Genomic DNA, 17,824 nt, shown 5'->3' with positions numbered 1-17,824 from the left:
CAGCGCTGCCCCCGCCCCACCCTCCCTGGGGACCGAGGCCCGCTGGTGGTCCGGGCGCTGCAGCCTGTGGGGGCCTCAGTGCCCAGTGCAAACGCAGCACACGAGCCACATAAAAGAAATAAGAAAAAAGCCTTTAAAAATGTTTTAATACAAAAATACTCATACACAACTTTCCAAACACAACTTTCCACTTTAAATGCTATTTCCCCCAACTGGCAATTCTCACTCAAATCTCTATTTCAATATATTTGCCTCAGAAGTGAACTTCAAGTTTTTAAGTCTAACTATGAAAACTGGTGATAGCACCCAGGATTCCTAGGAGGAGCCTGCCCGTGGTCGTGTGTAGGCACGGGGAGCTGTGTGGGGTGGGGCGGGGCGGGTGCACGCGGCAGTTCCTCCCCGCTGACCCAGCACCAGGGCTGCGTGACTTCCGTCAAACAGGCCCACCCGCCGGAGACCCGGGCAGACGCCGCAGGGGCAGAGCCCGGCCTCTCCACTGCTGGACGCGCCGACGCCGCCAGGCCTGCGGGCGTGGGGCTGCCGCCTGACCCTGTGTGGGCCTGCGTCCCGGTGTGGCTCCTGCTGGCTTCTGAGGCCAGGGGTCCCGACACACACGGGCAGCTTCCGGTCCATGTCCCCGTTCGTGGCCAGGGATTGAAGCTGGTGTTCAGAACATACTGAATCCTCAGAACAGAACTGGGCGGGGTCAGGGCCCTGCCGTGTGCACGGCCAGCTGCGTGCCCAGATCTGTAAACCGGTTTTCTAAAGTTAGTGTTACTTGCTGGTTGGTTGAACAGTCTTTGGAGACGGGAGCCTGTTAAGTCCATCTTTCAGGAAGATGGGATTTGAAAGTTCCAAAGTGACTGCACGGTCCTAGAACGTCACCACCATCGAACACAAGAATAAGTTAGCGTGCTCCCGGGGTGCACTGCAGACGCGGTCTGGGAGCCCTCGGCCGGCAGGAGGGGTTCTCAGACAAGTGACGGCGCTGGCTCGCCCTGCCCAGCACTGAACAACCTGGAGCTCAGCGGGAGTCTGAAGACAGAGGCGGCAGGCCCCGAGGGGGCGCCACCCACCGGCCGCCCGTGCCCAGGAGGCCGACCTGCGTCCGCACTTTGGTTGCTTGCTGCAGACCACAGGGACAGCCTCTGGCTGGCAAAACCGCCTCCCGCTCCCCGGGGGCCAGGGCGGTGCTCGGCCCTGCCAGAACCGGAGTCCACGGGACCCGGGTGGTTTTCAAGTTGTGTAAACTTTTCTCTGGAATGCGTGTGAGACAAAGGCCCGGCCTCCTGCTTCCTCTGGGTGCTCGGCCCTGGCCAGCACCTAGGGGAGCCTCGGGGAGTTCTGTGTGGGGTGCGGCCTTACTACAGTCTGGGGACCGCAGGGAAGCTGCCGTAGCCAGCAATCCTAAACCCCGACCTGGCCTGGGTCCCCGGGCAGCCGTCAGGCCCCTGCAGAGCCCGGTCCAGGCGGGTACTCTGGGTCACATCAGTAAATACACATTTCAGTCGGTGGTGACTTGTGAAGAGTTTAGCAAAAATATATTGAGAACAAAGGCCAGAAACGGGTAAAGAAAAGCCAAATGAAAGAAACAGACCAAGTTCCCCGGCGCTGGTGAGGCCTGAGCGTGCCCAGGAGAGGCGCAGGGAGGGCTGGGGCCGGCGTCTCACCAGCTCGGGAAAGCACGTTGAGAAATTCACATTAGTACACAAAACGAAACATACAGCTGGTCCAGAAGAACGAGTAACGGTCACAACCGTGGTTTCCAAGGAGCCCAGGGTGACTGGCGTCTCCCGAGTGGTGACTGAGCAGGACCGGGCGGCGTTAGCGAGTTAACAGTGACCCTTAGGAAGAAAGACTATTCTATACACTTCAGGTGAGATAAAAACATTTCATATGCCAATTAACTCAATCACAACTTTAACCTAAAAACAGCGGAGGGGACCCTGGCGCTGGTGGAGATTCAAGTGTCGCTGTGGCGCCGAGGGCTGGCGGCTCGGACGGTCGTCAGTGCAGACGCAGCGGCGCTGCGCGGGATGGCTCAGTGGAGGGAGGCCTACATCTGTCCCTGCGGCTCCGGGCGTGGGCCTCGGGGCCAGCGCCACGGGCCCCCCTCCTCGCAGGCAGGGCCGGCGGCCCCGCGCTGCCTGGATCTGCCAAGCGGGCGCCTGGCACTACTTGCCTTCCGTGACCCTGCGCCAGCACCGCCGCCGCCGCCTCTTCCCCTTGCACTTGGCTGGCTCCGGGAAGGGCGAGTCATGCTCGCAGCAGTAGGCCTGCCCGTCCTGGGTGGAGCTGAACACGGCCCCGTCCTGGTGTTCCTTGCAGAACGAGTTGGGGCACAGGTGGCAGAACGACGTGGAAGGCTTGCCGCACACGTCACAGTGATGCCAGGGACACTCCCACTTCCCTGCAACGAGACAGGACGCCACTGAGTGGGCACTGCCGGCCAGGGCAGGGAGCGCGCCGAGGCCGCCGGCTCGCCGCCTCCCGTGTCCAGGCGCCCCGGCTCCTCTGGGACCTGACGTGCCGGCCATCACCCGTGATGACACCTGTGTCTCCAGCCTTGCTCTGTCACCTTTTGCCGCCAGAATGCTCGCCTTCGTACAAACGTCTGTCCTTTTCATGGCTTTCTGGTTTCTCGGGCTCCCTGGAGACTGGGGCCCCTCCTCTCTCAGGTGCAGGCAGCGCACGCCCTGGGCCCCCCACTTCCAGGTGTGGGGCAGCCGGCTGGTGAGCACTGACGGGGATGTTGGGGACCAAGCCTGAGCCCCCCTCCCCCAAGGGCTCCTGCAGGCGCCAGCATCGCGCAGAGCCGAGGGAAGAGCCCGGCCCGGGGACCTACCGAAGGGCCGCTTGCCCAGGCCCAGGCAGGACAGGTGGTAGGCTTTCGTGCACAGCTTGCGGTCACACAGCACCAGCTGGCCGCCGTCGCCGCAGCGGAAGCACTCATCCTCCGACTGCCGCCGGCCGTCCCCCCTGGCGCGGCGCCTCCGGCTTTTCTTCTTGGCCTTTTTGCCCTTCTCGTCCGCAGACAGGGGCACTGACGTCTAGAAGCAGACACGGCGGTTACCGGGAGGGGAGAGTGCGTAGGCCGCGGACGGGAAGGTCAGCGGGCAGGCTGGCAGCCCCGGCAGGGGCAGCTGTGGCTGGAAGGACGTCGAGGCCACACATAGGCACGGCTCTGCCCCAAGGCCAAGCCGCTGGTGCGGTGTGGCACCCGTCAGAGCGCCAGTTTGAACCCCGGCTGCTCCACTTCCAACCCAGCTCCCCGCTGATGCGCCTGGCGAGGCAGTGCTCCGCCCACACGGCTGGGGCTCCGGGCCCTGCTTGGGCCTGGCCCAGACCTGGTGGTAGCAGTGAGCTGGGGAGTGAACCAGTGAATGGAGACTCTCTCCCTCCCTCTCTGCTCTTCAAATAAGTAACTACATCTTAGGGGGAAAAAAAAAAAAAAGGACTTCCCTGAGTGTGCTGAGCGCGGGCGGCTGGCGGGCGGCACAGCCTCGCCTGACCACGCCCCCGAGCCCGAGGAGAGGCGAGGCGCGTACCTTCGGTCTGTCCCCCAGGAAGCCACTGCAGTTGGAGGCCCCGCAGCGACAGACGGTCTTCTCGTTGCCCAGGCAGTCGAGGTTGTAGTTGAAGGTGAGCTCCGTCCCTGGGGGGGGGGGGGGGGGGGACCACACTGGAGATGGTGCCCTCTCCTGGCCGCGCCCAGGCCTGGCACTGTGCCTACCTTCCTACCTGCACTGGCAGAATCCACAGCTGTCCACTCTGCTTCTGACTCCCACGTCACCACCCACCTCCCTCCGCCCAGGTCCCCGCGTGCGGTACCTGCAGGAATGTCGCACACAGCAAACAGGCCCACGCGAGTGTCGCCGTTCACCGTCCACTTGAGGGTCTCGCAGTTGGGCTGGCAGCTGTGGTTCATGAAGCGCGAGTAGTTCCCCTTGGGGCCGGCGTCGATGATGCGGTCCTGTGGGGAGAGGTGGAGGTGGGCCCCCGGCTGTGACCTGGCACCCCCGTGGAGCGCGGGGTCGTGCGCCAGCCAGGGTCCTGCGAATGTGCCTGGGAGGGCAGCTCAAGATGGCCCAAGTCAGCCCCTGGGAAACCCCGATGGAGCTCCTGGCTGCAGCCTGGCCCAGCCCCAGCTGTGGTGGCCATCTGGGGACCGAACCAGCAGACGAAGACCCCTGTGCGTCACTCACTCTGCCTTTCAAATAACTATCACAGGAAAGCCAAGTGATACACGTCTTTACTTCAAAAAGTTCATGGACAGAATTAAAAGTTTATTTTGGCGCCAAAAGTTTTTGAAAACCACGCGTAGGATTTCCATTATACTCATGTGTATGATTTCAAAGACATTTCCACCGAGAGACGCCTTGGAGCCGCTTCCCACGGACGGGCGTGCCGCACGGTGGCCACTGAGAGCAACGACGCGCCCTCCCGCAGGACTCGCACGGCCTACCGCCGCTTGCACTGAAAACCGTGGTGCCCGTACCACTCAGGGCACCGCCAAACCAGTCCTGTCTCTTGCTCACGGACAGGTCAGGACCACAGGATGACCGGAGCCCTGGTGAGCGCAGGACCCTGAGATGGCCCTAAAATGACCGATGACAGACAAAGGCCACGAAGAAATGGCAGTGTGTCACGCCGAGGCCCACGTCAGCCTGCCTCATACGCCGGCACTGCGAGACCTATGCCACGTGCCTGGCTCCAGCTCTGCCCCCGATCCCAGCTTCCTGGCAGGGCACCCCGGGAGACAGGAAGGGCAGCTCAAGTAGCCGGGTCCCTGCTGCCCGCGTGGGAGATCTGGACGGAGCTCGATTCCTGGCTCTGCCTGGTCCAGCCCCAGCTGCTCTGGGCAGTTGGGTTGAGTCAGCAGTTGGGAGATCTGCCAGCCTCTCTTTGCTTTTCAAATGAAACTGAAAGTTTTATAAAATGAGCACCAGATATAAACAAACGATTCCGCAAAGCCAATCTAGACAGACAGCCGTAAGGGAAGCAGTGGACAGAGGCCAATGAGGACGAGCCCGACGGCAGGTGCTGTGTGGGACCCCTGCAGGAGACCCCGGGAGGCAGCGGGTTCCTGGAAGCCCCACAGAGTTCTGCCCCTGGCCTCAGCCCGACCCAGCCCCACATGTCGCAGACTGAAGACCTCTACTCTCAAAGAAAATGAAAATAACTTTTTTTTTAAGTATTTGTCTGACAGAGTTACAGGGAGAGACAGAGAGGTCTTCCATCTGCTGATCCAGTCTCCAAATGGCGGCAATAGCTGAGGCTGGGCCAGGCTGAAGCCAGGAGCCAGGAGCTTCTTCCAGGTCTCCCACAGGGATGGCAGGGACCAGGTACTTGGGCCATCTTCCACCGCTTTCCCAGGGGGCTGGTGCTGTGGCAAGGTAAAGTCGTGACCTGCAGTGCCAGCATCCCATTTAGGTGCCAGTTCAAGTCCCAGTGCTCCACTTCCAATCCAGCTCTGCTGTGGCCTGGGAAGGCAGCAGAAGATGGCCCGAGTCCTGGGGCTCCTGCACCCACATGGGAGACCTGGAAGAAGCTCCTGGCTCCTGGCTTCAGATTGGCACAGCTCCGGCTTTTGCAGCCATTTGGGGAGTGAACCAGCAGATGGAAGACCATTCTGTTTCTCCCTGTCTGTAACTCTGCCTCTCAAATAAATAAATAGGCCAGTGCCACGGCTCACTTGGCTAGTCCTCCACCTGTAGCACCGGCACCTCGGGTTCTAGTCCTGGTCGGGGCGCCGGTTCTGTCCCGGTTGCTCCCCTCTTCCAGTCCAGCTCTCTGCTGTGGCCCAGGAGGGCAGTGGAGGATGGCCCAAGTGCTTGGGCCCTGCACCCCCATGGGAGACCAGGAGGAAGCACCTGGCTCCTGGCTTCGGATCAGCGCAGCGCACAGGCCGCAGCAGCCATTAGGGGGGTGAACCAACGGAAAAGGAAGACCTTTCTCTCTGTCTAACTCTGCCTGTCAAAAAATCAATCGATCAATCAGCAAGCCTTTCTTTTAAAAGGGAGCAGCCAGGACACAAAGTGGCGTCAGCATCGCAGGCGTGGCTTTACCAGCTATGCCCAGCTATGCCCCCGGTGAGTAAACTTCGGAACAAGATGAGCTCGGGGGCTGCACACTGCCTGGGGCGGAGGCAGGAACGGGCTGGAGCACTGTGGTCAGGGGCACGGCACCCACAGGCGGGCCCCGAGGGACGTTCCTGGCTTCTGGCAAAAACTAAGCCACGCCGCTGCCCAGCAACGAGCAAGCGGAGACAGACCACACAGACAGACGTCCCGCGAGCACGTGGGAGAGCCGAGCGCCTGGGAGTGAACCAGCAGGCGGAAGACCCTCTCCATTGAGCAGGGACACTTTACAGTCCTTCAAAGGCACACGGGAGGGGTCTACCATGAAAACAGCATGCGTGCATTTCCAAACTTTGCTCCAAACAGACGTCTTTCCATTCCGTTTTTCCACGCACTTTCTGAAGCCCCTGCACCTGACAAAGACCAAGGTGACGGAATTCGGCTCCGTGGCACTCCCCGTCACGGCCAGAACCCGCGCCCACTCTTCTAGAGCCCTCTGCCTGCGCGTCCACGTCCCCTCCTGGCCTCGCCCAGCTCACTCCCCTGGGGCTGGCTGCCACGCCTCCGCCCGGGCTGGGGTCCATCTCTGGCAGCCTGTAGCTCCTGGGTTTACCGTGCGCCAACACACGGCAATGCTCACTGCGCCTGATCAGAAGCAGGTGTGGGCAGCAGGACGACGACGTCACTTTCCTCCCAGAACACCTCCGAGCACCCCGCGCCGTTTCCTCTGCTTTATCGTTCTGTCCGCGACAGTCACTTCTGTGACGCCATCTTCCACGTCAGTCACCTCCTCTGCGGCTGTCTTAATTTCTCAAACCACCGCTGGCCAATGCAGTGAGGATTCTCCCTGGTTTAGAACTGTTGTCAAGCATGCCCAGTGTGAAATTTATAATCTTCTCTTCAGATTGTAAAGTGACTGTCAGACGCCGCCCGCCTGCAGAACTCGGCACCTTTCACACAAACCAACACCCGCCCCCGGGCCGTGAGCCTGGCCGCTCCCCGGCTTCTGTCACATAACATGACGCACCACACTGCAGAAGCGCTCGAAAAAAATTTCTTTTTTTATCTGAAGGCAGAGTTAGAGAGAGAGAAAGAGAGCGAGCTTCTGTCTGCTGGTTCACTCCCCAGATGGCGGCAACAGCCAGAGCTGGGCCAATCAGGAGCCAGGAGCTTCCTCCGGGTCTCCCACGCGGGTGCAGGGGCCCAAGCACTTGGGCATCTTCCACTGCTTTCCCAGGCCACAGCAGAGCTGGATGGGAAGTGGAGCAGCCGGGACTAGAACCGGCGCCCACGTGGGATGCCGACGCTGCAGGCGCAGCCACGGAAGCCCCTTCTTCCCAAGGCCGAGTACCACGCAACTGCAGGTCCACCAAAGCTCGCTCTTCGTCCACGGCTGCGGGACACTTGCACCCCTCCCGCGTTTTGGCTGGGGTAATTGAAATGCTGTGGGTGTGGTGTCAACGCCTTTCTCTGCGCCTCTGCCTCCCAGTCTTCAGTGCTAACCAGGGCGGATCGGCCCGACCCTGTGACGATGCCCCTTGGCACTCCTGTCCAGTTACCGACTCGTATCACACCGACAGCCGTGACCCAGGGCTCCGGCTCCATGTCCTGGCTGACCAGCTATCTCCCAGCCAGGCTCATGGCAGGGGGGTCTCTTGCTTCGGTTTCGATTGTTATTTCTCTATCAGCGGTGAGGGACATCTTTCTGTATGTTGCTGGTCATCTGCATACTTCTTTGAAGAAATGTCTATTCAAGTCATCAAAAAATTTTTATTTTTGTTTTATTTGGAAGGCAGACAGATGGAAAGAGATCTTCTACCCCCTGCTTCTCTCCCCCACATGCCTGTAAGCAGCTGCGGCTGAGCCAGGCCGAAACCAGGAGACGACTGCAGCCGGGTCTCCCACGGGGCGGCGGGGTCCGTGTGGCTGGGCCACGGTTGGCAAGCAGCTGCATCCGAGAGTGACTGGGCGGGGCCCTGCGTCGTGGCCCCCGCTCACTCTTGTATTTGGCTGTCTGCTTCCTGCGGTTGAGTTTTAGGAAGTTTCTGCATTCTGGGTGTTAATCGGGTATCAGGATTAACAGACACTGTCTTTGGCACAGAATTCAACCATGTCCACGAGGTCTGGTTTGTCCACTTTGTCTTTCGTCCCCTGCACCTTTGTGTCAAGTCTAAGAAATCACTGCCCGGCACCGAGCAGCTTCTGTTCCGGGTTTCACTGTCTCAGGCCTGACTTGGGCCCTGATCATCTAGAACTTCGCATGTGATGTTGGGTCAGGACCCAAACACCCCTCCCGCACGCGCAGACCCAGCCTCTCGGCTCTCGTCCAGATCCGCAGGACCACAGGGCTCACCTGGCTCAGAGCTGCGTTACAACACGGCCATGCTCCCAGCTACAGCTCTGTGCTGGCAGACCGCTGGAGCCGCACGGTGTAGGGCCTCCCCCTTCACGGCCCCTGTGTCTGTGGCGTCTCAGGAGGGTTTGTGGATTTTACTGGCCAACTGAGTCCTAAGTACTCCATTCTTTCCGAGGCTGGGTCACCACTGCAGCTGTCTGCTGACCTCCCTCCTGTCAGGCACAGAAACTGGGTGCGTGTGTCCACTCTGCAGTCCACGGTCATCTCTTACTACCTCTCATGGCTTCTCACACAGTCAGCAGAGAACGCTGTACTCTTCCTCTCCAGTTTCCATGATTTCATTTCATTTCCTGGCCTGTTCTGACTAGACTTTCAGTGTTCTGTTGAGTGAGCGGCAAAAGCAGCATCCTGGCCTCGCCTCTCCTCGGAGGCGCAGCTCAGCCCACGCCGGCTGCGTGTCCCACGAGCTTCCTCCACACGGAGGCGGTCTCCTCCTGTCCCACAGCGGCCACCTTTGCTCTCCAGCAGCTCAGGGGATCACGTGTCCCTCTCCACCCTGCAGACCACGTGGTCCACTCCACCCTGCAGATCACGTGTCCCTCTCCACCCTGCAGACCACGTGGTCCACTCCACCAGAGAGTCCCGCTGCCTGGCGTTTGTTTACAGAAGCACCCCTGCACTCTAGCACGAAGCCCTCGCGCGTGGCCCGATTCCTCTGCCTGACGGCCACGAGGGACGCGGGCTGCAGCCCTTCTCTTCTGTGTCGTTGCTGGGCTTTGGTGTCAGGATACTACTGGAGAACAGAATGCATTAGGGGCCGGCACTGTGGTGCGGTGGGTTAAGCCAACGCCTGCAACACTGGCTATCCCATAGGAGCACCAGTTCAAGTCCTGGCTATTCCACTCTCTAAAAAAATTTTTAAGAACTTATTTATTTGAAAGTTAGAGTTACATAGAGAGGAAGAGACAGAGAAGAGAAAGATCTTCCATCTGCTGGTTCACTCCCCAGAAGGCTGCAGCTGCCGGGGCTGGGCCAGGCTGAAGCCAGGAGCCAGGAGCTTCTTCCGGATCTCCCACGCTGGTGCAGGGGCCCGAGCACTTGGGCCATCTTTTGCTGCTTTCTCAGGCACGTTAGCAGAGAGCTGGATCGGAAGTGGAGCAGCTGGGACTCGAACCAGCGCCCATGTAGGATGCTGGTGTCACAGGCAGGGGCTCCACCTGCTGTGCCGCAGAGCCAGCCCCCATCATTTGTTTTTAAGTCTGACTGTACGGCGTCTCTGTGTGGATCTCTGGGTTCCTGTCGCTTGGAGTTCATTCAGCCTCTTTGGAGTTTACACTCCTGCATTTCATGAACCTTCTTCCGACGTTCTCTCTGCTCTTCCCAGGACGCCCACAGGCACGGGCTTGTGCCAGGCCCTCGGCTGTGCCCGCTCCTTCCATCCTTCTCTCTGTTCCTGACGCGACGATTCCCAGTCCTTTCTCAAGCTCATGATTCTTCCTCTGTGCTTCAGGTTTTCATTTCAGGTTTGTACTTTTTGTCCCAGTTTTCTGTCCACCTTCCCTCCTCATGGGAATTGTGTTCACACATGGACCCGACCGTCTGCGTTGTCTGCCTCTGGTTTCTGGCGCGTCTCGGAAGCAGCTGCTCTGAAGTCTGTCTCTAGGAGACCCCACCCCGTCTTCAGGGACAGGTCTTGTCCACTGCTGCTTTCCTTTCAACGGGCATGGGCCCCTTTTTCTTGCTTCTCCACAGGTCTTGTGATTTTTTTGTTGAAAAGTGGACTGTTTACTCCATTTAATGTGGTAGCTCCTGAAGGCCGCTTTCCCCAGGGTTTGCAGTTTTGTTAGTTTTTATTATTTGTAGGTTTTGGGATTGATGTACACAGCGTCTGTGCCAAGGACCAGAGTGGGATGAAAAAAAAAAAAGATTTGAAAGGCAGAGATAGAGAGACACTGACTGTCCACCTGCTGTCCACTCCCAGAACTCCTCCTGGGTCTCCCGCAGTGTTCAGTAACTTGAGCCATCACTGCTGCCCCCAGGTGCACACTGGCAGAGGGCCGGCTCAGAGCCGGAAGTCACGCCCAGCAGGGACTTGGGTACAAAACGCAGGCAACCCAAGCAGTGCCTCGACCACTGCAACACCTGCCCCGGGCTCAGGCCTCCACAGGTCCTTTCTGGCCAGGTGTGGTCACTCTCTGCTTCCCCACAGGCACGCTGCTCGCAGCGTCCCAGTCTTTCATGAGTGACTCTCACAGGGGGAGAGACAAATGAAACCTGTTAAGGCAAGGGCAGGGCTCGCGACAACCGCGGGAAGGGCACCACCATCCCCGCCTCCGAGACCAGACCCTCACAGTCCTCTCTGCCCACCTTGGCTCACTCCACAGACGGGGCACAGCTGGCTGCCAAGGCGGATGGGTGGCAGCCACTGTGCCAAGAGCTGGACCTGGCAGAATGAAGGCAGGGTTCCAGCCAAGCCTTCCTGTGAAGTCTGCTGTCCTGCACAGACCCCGAGTCCCACGCAGCTCCCATAGGCAGACTGCGCCCGTGTGACTGCCACCTGCCCCCTTCCCAGAATCCTCTCCGTGACAATCTCAACTCCCAGTCTCACTCGTTGAAGTCTGTCTGCTTTACCTCCTCATGTCTCGTTTTTCCTCTGATCTCTAAACATCTATATGGCTTTAACCATTTCTAATTCACTTATTTTACATTCTTCTTCAGACTTAGCCCCAATAATTCAGGCTCTCACAACAGCTAGGCCCGTGTGTGTGTTGGGGGCAGGTAAGGGGGGACATCTGGACTGGGAGGTCTGGGTGTGCACCCTGACTCAGATGCCCACTCTGCAGGCCTGGGATGGTGCAAGTGCATGGGTCCCTGCCACCCACGGGGCAGGCCTAGACTGAGCTCCCGGAGCCTGGCTCCAGCCTGGCTCAGCCCTGGACATTCTACCTATCTGGGGAGTGACCCAGAGGCTGCAGGATCTCTCCTGGAGCTCACGCTGAACTGTGCTTTGTAAACGTTTACGTGGGACTGGTCTTTGTTTTGCAGGAATACATGCGTAGAGACTGCTTCGATGTTTCTCACAAATCACAGGTCTGTCTTTGCTCCAGACACCAGGTGAAACCGCATCTAAGACCAGCTCTGTCAGAGGCTGCACTTGGCATTCCTTAGAACACACAAGCAGTTCAAATTTAGACTCCAAAATCCAGTGAGGCACAGGCCTAGGGCCCCGTTGCCTCTCACCCCCGACGAATGGGAGTCGAGTCACTGCCTCCTGGGGCCACCACTGCCCTCCACGGGGGTCAGCACAGGAGCTGCAGCTCTGCTGACCACCAGACTCTGAGCAGGCCTCGCTGCTGCTCCCACAGGAAGGCGAGAACGCAAGCCCCCATCTGTTTCACGCCCGTGCCCCCACGGAGCTGGTGCTCTTGCCGCTCCCAGCTTGCCTGCTCCAACATTAGAGAGCTTTTCTGGGGCCCTGGCAATGTGGCATAGTTGGTAAAGCCACTGCCTGCAGTGCCAGCATCCCATATGGGCATCAGTTCGCGTCCTGGCAGCTCCACTTCCTATCCAGCTCTCTGCTGTGGCCTGGGAAAGCAGTAGAAGATGGCCCAGGTCCTTGGGCCTCTGCACCCACGTGGGAGACCTGGAAGAAGCTCGTGGTTCCTGGCTTCAGATCAGCACAGCTCTGGCCATTGTGGGAGTGAACCAGCTGGACAGAAGGTCGGTCTCTCTCTCTCTCTCTCTGCCTGTCTGTAATTCTGCCTTTCAAATAAACAAATATCTTAAAACAAAAACCAGAGAGCTTTTCTGGGAGTCCCCACTGGAGCGTGGTTAGGTCAGAGGCCCTGTTCCCCTCCACGGCTGTGGGGGCCAGGTCCTGAGGGTGGCGTGCTGCAGGCAGGAGGCTGTCCACCGCTCAGCTGCACTGCCCACACCTTCTACGCCATTTCTTTATTTTAGAAATCTATTATTTTTAAATGTACTTGAAAGGCAGAGGGACAGAGACGGATAAAGATCTCCCCTCCACGGATTCCGCATGTGCTCACAGCAGCAGGGCCTGTGCAGGAGCCCAGAACTCAGTCAGGCAAGGACCCAGCACCTGAGGGTCACTTGATGCCTTCCAGGGAGCACTCAGCAGGAAGCTGGAACTGGAGGGCAACTGAGACTCAAACCCAGGCACTGACATGGAACGCGCATGTCTTAGGTGGCACCTTACTCCCTGTGCCAAGTGCTCACCCTAAACACACACGTGCGTGCACACACGTACACATACGCACATACCCACGCAGACACAGATGCACACGCATGCATATGCACACGTACACACACGTTGTTTGGTTCTCTGAGTCTTCAGTATTAACACAGGACCCTGTACACATCACAGGCACATTCTCCCGCACAGCTGAGAAATCTAACTTTAGCAGTAGCTTCCAGTCCCAATTAGGACCTCCCCCACTGTCCCACAGCCCCGCATCCCTCACAGCCCATATCGCGTCCCTCACAGCCACGTCACGTCCCTCACAGCCCATGTCACGTCCCTCACAGCCCATATCGCGTCCCTCACAGCCTCGTCACGTCCCTCACAGCCTCGTCACGTCCCTCACAGCCACGTCACGTCCCTCACAGCCACGTCACGTCCCTCACAGTCACGTCACGTCCCTCACAGCCCAGTCACGTCCCTCACAGCCTCGTCACGTCCCTCACAGTCCACGTCACGTCCCTCACAGCCACATCACGTCCCTCACAGTCACGTCACGTCCCTCACAGCCTCGTCACGTCCCTCATAGCCCACATCACGTCCCTCACAGTCCACGTCACGTCCCTCACAGCCACGTCACGTCCCTCACAGCCCACATCACGTCCCTCACAGTCACGTCACGTCCCTCACAGCCACGTCACGTCCCTCACAGCCACGTCACGTCCCTCACAGCCACGTCACGTCCCTCACAGTCACGTCACGTCCCTCACAGCCTCGTCACGTCCCTCACAGCCCACGTCACGTCCCTCACAGCCACATCACGTCCCTCACAGTCACGTCACGTCCCTCACAGCCACGTCACGTCCCTCACAGTCACGTCACGTCCCTCACAGCCCAGTCACGTCCCTCACAGCCTCGTCACGTCCCTCACAGCCACGTCACGTCCCTCACAGCCACGTCACGTCCCTCACAGCCACGTCACGTCCCTCACAGCCACGTCACGTCCCTCACAGTCACGTCACGTCCCTCACAGCCACGTCACGTCCCTCACAGCCACGTCACGTCCCTCACAGCCTCGTCACGTCCCTCACAGCCTCGTCACGTCCCTCACAGCCACGTCACGTCCCTCACAGCCACGTCACGTCCCTCACAGTCCACGTCACGTCCCTCACAGTCCACGTCACGTCCCTCACAGCCTCGTCACGTCCCTCACAGTCCACGTCACGTCCCTCACAGCCACGTCACGTCCCTCACAGCCCATATCGCGTCCCTCACAGCCACGTCGCGTCCCTCACAGCCACGTCACGTCCCTCACAGCCCATATCGCGTCCCTCACAGCCACATCACGTCCCTCACAGCCACGTCACGTCCCTCACAGTCACGTCACGTCCCTCACAGCCACGTCACGTCCCTCACAGCCACGTCACGTCCCTCACAGCCTCGTCACGTCCCTCACAGCCTCGTCACGTCCCTCACAGCCACGTCACGTCCCTCACAGCCACGTCACGTCCCTCACAGTCCACGTCACGTCCCTCACAGTCCACGTCACGTCCCTCACAGCCTCGTCACGTCCCTCACAGTCCACGTCACGTCCCTCACAGTCACGTCACATCCCTCACAGCCTCGTCACGTCCCTCACAGTCCACGTCACGTCCCTCACAGCCACGTCACGTCCCTCACAGCCTCGTCACGTCCCTCACAGTCCACGTCACGTCCCTCACAGTCCACGTCACGTCCCTCACAGTCACGTCACGTCCCTCACAGCCTCGTCACGTCCCTCACAGCCACGTCACGTCCCTCACAGCCTCGTCACGTCCCTCACAGCCTCGTCACGTCCCTCACAGCCACGTCATGTTCCTCACAGCCACGTCACGTCCCTCACAGCCACGTCATGTTCCTCACAGCCACGTCACGTCCCTCACAGCCACGTCACGTCCCTCACAGCCTCGTCACGTCCCTCACAGCCCATGTCACATCCCTCACAGCCACGTCACGTCCCTCACAGCCTCGTCACGTCCCTCACAGCCCATGTCACGTCCCTCACAGCCTTGTCACGTCCCTCACAGCCACGTCACGTCCCTCACAGTCCACGTCACGTCCCTCAGTCACGTCACGTCCCTCACAGTCCACGTCACGTCCCTCACAGTCACGTCACGTCCCTCACAGCCACGTCACGTCCCTCACAGCCCACGTCGCGTCCCTCACAGCCTCGTCACGTCCCTCACAGCCTCGTCACGTCCCTCACAGTCACGTCACGTCCCTCACAGTCACGTCACGTCCCTCACAGCCACGTCACGTCCCTCACAGCCTCGTCACGTCCCTCACAGCCACGTCACGTCCCTCACAGCCTCGTCACGTCCCTCACAGCCTCGTCACGTCCCTCACAGCCACGTCACGTTCCTCACAGCCACGTCACGTCCCTCACAGCCACGTCATGTTCCTCACAGCCACGTCACGTCCCTCACAGCCACGTCACGTCCCTCACAGCCTCGTCACGTCCCTCACAGCCCATGTCACATCCCTCACAGCCACGTCACGTCCCTCACAGCCTCGTCACGTCCCTCACAGCCCATGTCACGTCCCTCACAGCCTTGTCACGTCCCTCACAGCCACGTCACGTCCCTCACAGTCCACGTCACGTCCCTCAGTCACGTCACGTCCCTCACAGTCCACGTCACGTCCCTCACAGTCACGTCACGTCCCTCACAGCCACGTCACGTCCCTCACAGCCCACGTCGCGTCCCTCACAGCCTCGTCACGTCCCTCACAGTCACGTCATGTCCCTCACAGCCCATATCACGTCCCTCACAGCCCACGTCACGTCCCTCACAGCCCACATCCCTCACAGCCTCGTCACGTCCCTCACAGTCCACGTCACGTCCCTCACAGTCACGTCACGTCCCTCACAGCCCACGTCACGTCCCTCACAGCCCACATCCCTCACAGCCCCACATCCAATTCAGGTTCTGACCAAGCAGAACACGTTACCTCTGGTCCTTTGTGACCCTGTCCTCACTGAAGGGTCTGGACCCCAAATCTTACAGCAAATAACACAAAGCCAACAGTCACCTCTGGTGGGCTCCACTGGCCACAGGTGCCCCACCCCCAAAGTGGGGAGCACAGCTTTCTCAGGGTTCAACCAGCATGGCCCATGGACATTCCTATTTCCACACAGCTCTCTCTGGATCTAGTCACCACTTCCTGTGTTCTGTGAAGACTGAGCCCTGCAATCTTTCCACACACCATTGTGAACCCGCTACTCTCTCAACTCCGGCCTCCAGGGGGCTGCTGACAGAGGGAAAGGTGGACACGGGACACAACGTCACCACAGGGCAGGACACGGCCTCCCCACATCCAGGACACGGTGAAGATGCACCTGGCGTTACCTTGTCGATAGTGAGCATGTAGAAGTGAGTGATGTCATTCTCGTGTGCGTGTTTGATCCTTGCCATGCACTCCTCTTCGTCAATCAGCTCACCCACGTACTCGTTAACAAACTCTCCCTGGAAAGCAGAGAAGCGTGGTGAGCGCGGGGCGTCCTGACCACGGCTCGGCAGGGAGCTGCAGACGCCACGCCAGCCAGCCAGAACAGCGACTTCCGACTCCCAAGACCAGGCGGGCAGGGCCGGCGCAGTTCTCGTTATGCGGCCCCTCTCCTCAGGACTCGGGAATGGAAGTCTCTGTGGAAAACCTACCCAAACATTCGTAAAGTGGCAACATTTCTCTCTCCAAGAGCACTTCCTGACAACGGAGCATCCACACAGCTCCGTCACCAAGAGCCTGACGGCCACCCAGCCAGAGTGCCCATCACGGCAGGCAGAGGAGCAAGGCTGCGCGGGTTTTTAAATTTTGTTTTTTGTTTTTTTTTTTTTTTGACAGGCAGAGTGGACAGTGAGAGAGAGAGAGAGAGAGAGAAAGGTCTTCCTTTGCCGTTGGTTCACCCTCCAGTGGCCGCCGCAGCTGGCGCACCGCGCTGATCCGATGGCAGGAGCCAGGTGCTTCTCCTGGTCTCCCATGGGGTGCAGGGCCCAAGGACCTGAGCCATCCTCCACTGCACTCCCGGGCCACAGCAGAGAGCTGGCCTGGAAGAGGGGTAACCGGGACAGAATCCGGCACCCCGACCGGGACTAGAACCCGGTGTGCCGGTGCCGCAAGGCAGAGGATTAACCTAGTGAGCCGCGGCGCCGGCCTGCCTCGGGTATTTCTAAGCAGCCTTTTCCATCTGGGCTGGGCCTGGCACCAGGGCTCATTCCCTGTGCTGTCAACCCGTGGGTCTGAGACCACCCAACCTGAGGCAAGGCCAAACCACAGCAGCGCCGAGCTGCAGCGAGCCGAGCGGCTCCACCTGTCTGCTTACGTAGCGATGCCCCGGCCATGCGTCTGAGGCTGGAGATGGGGCTTCCTAACGAGTCTGCCCTAGCCTGTGCCAGGACTGCCCGCACCTGCTGAGCAGGGGGCTCTTCTCCAAGGAAAGCAGTCGCCATTTCACAAAACCTTTTACTTCAGAAAAGCAACCATGGAAACCCTGACTCACTGCTTGCTTTAAGGGAATTTATACATTTTGACTTTGATACTTCTTCCTGTGACATCTTAACATTTAATTGTAGTGAATTCAATTCAAAAACATGGTTAAAAACACCCTTCTCACATGAACGCGAAACCACAAGCACACGGAAGTCCAGGCCACCAGAGAGCTGTAATTTCCTGGAACAGGGAGGGGCGGGGCACGCACCTTTCTGATGTCCCTCTTGGCCACCAGGCCCCAGCCTTTGCCGTCTGTCTTGATGATTTTGGTCTCTGGGTACTGGCGTTTGGTGAAGCACTGGTTCTGGCAGTGCTCGCCCGCGGGGCACACCTGCGGGTGGCACTCGAACATCAGCATCCTGTTCAGGCACTCGGAGTCCAGGCCGCAGGGGTTCTCGTCGGTGGGCTTGCAGTTGCACTTGGGGATTTCAGAGATATCCGCCGTATAGATCTGCACTTTCCCATAGGGCTTGTTCACCTGCAGGGAGGAAGCGTCTTGGCCCACACAGGCACAGCCTCGCGGACCCCCGTACGCCCCGAGGCGCTCTGGGACACACACAGCGACCCCAGCACAGCAGGCAGAGGGTCAACCCCTGACCTGGGAGCTTTACAACAGGGCAGGAGGCAGCACTGCATTAAGCCACTGCCTGCAACACCACCGTCCCA

The 17,824-nt window shown here is 59.5% G+C and overlaps 1 protein-coding gene and 1 non-coding gene across 8 annotated transcripts in view; both read right to left on the bottom strand.

The window, feature by feature from the left end:
• Positions 1-129: 129 nt before the first annotated feature.
• Positions 130-17,824, bottom strand: part of NSD2 (nuclear receptor binding SET domain protein 2) — a 99,731-nt gene continuing 82,036 nt past the window's right edge. For 6 of the 7 annotated variants that reach the window (XM_070067968.2, XM_070067969.2, XM_089324862.1 and 3 more), the window contains 6 exons: positions 17,367-17,636; positions 16,021-16,137; positions 3,832-3,973; positions 3,549-3,655; positions 2,846-3,050; positions 130-2,410 (listed from right to left, as the gene is read on the bottom strand). In XM_070067968.2, coding sequence (XP_069924069.1) covers positions 2,175-2,410; positions 2,846-3,050; positions 3,549-3,655; positions 3,832-3,973; positions 16,021-16,137; positions 17,367-17,636 — 1,077 coding nt within the window. In that variant the 3' untranslated portion in view covers positions 130-2,174. Of the gene's footprint in view, positions 2,411-2,845; positions 3,051-3,548; positions 3,656-3,831; positions 3,974-16,020; positions 16,138-17,366; positions 17,637-17,824 lie in introns of those variants that run through there. The other variant, XR_011386168.2, reaches the window with a different exon arrangement.
• LOC127488274 (small Cajal body-specific RNA 23) lies at positions 4,470-4,581 on the bottom strand. The gene has a single exon (XR_007915872.1).

This window comes from Oryctolagus cuniculus, chromosome 2 (assembly GCF_051225735.1).
Source record: "Oryctolagus cuniculus isolate XC-2025 breed Fujian yellow rabbit chromosome 2, ASM5122573v1, whole genome shotgun sequence".
Lineage (NCBI taxonomy): Eukaryota > Metazoa > Chordata > Mammalia > Lagomorpha > Leporidae > Oryctolagus > Oryctolagus cuniculus.
This window is presented reverse-complemented; position numbering and strand designations above follow the sequence as displayed.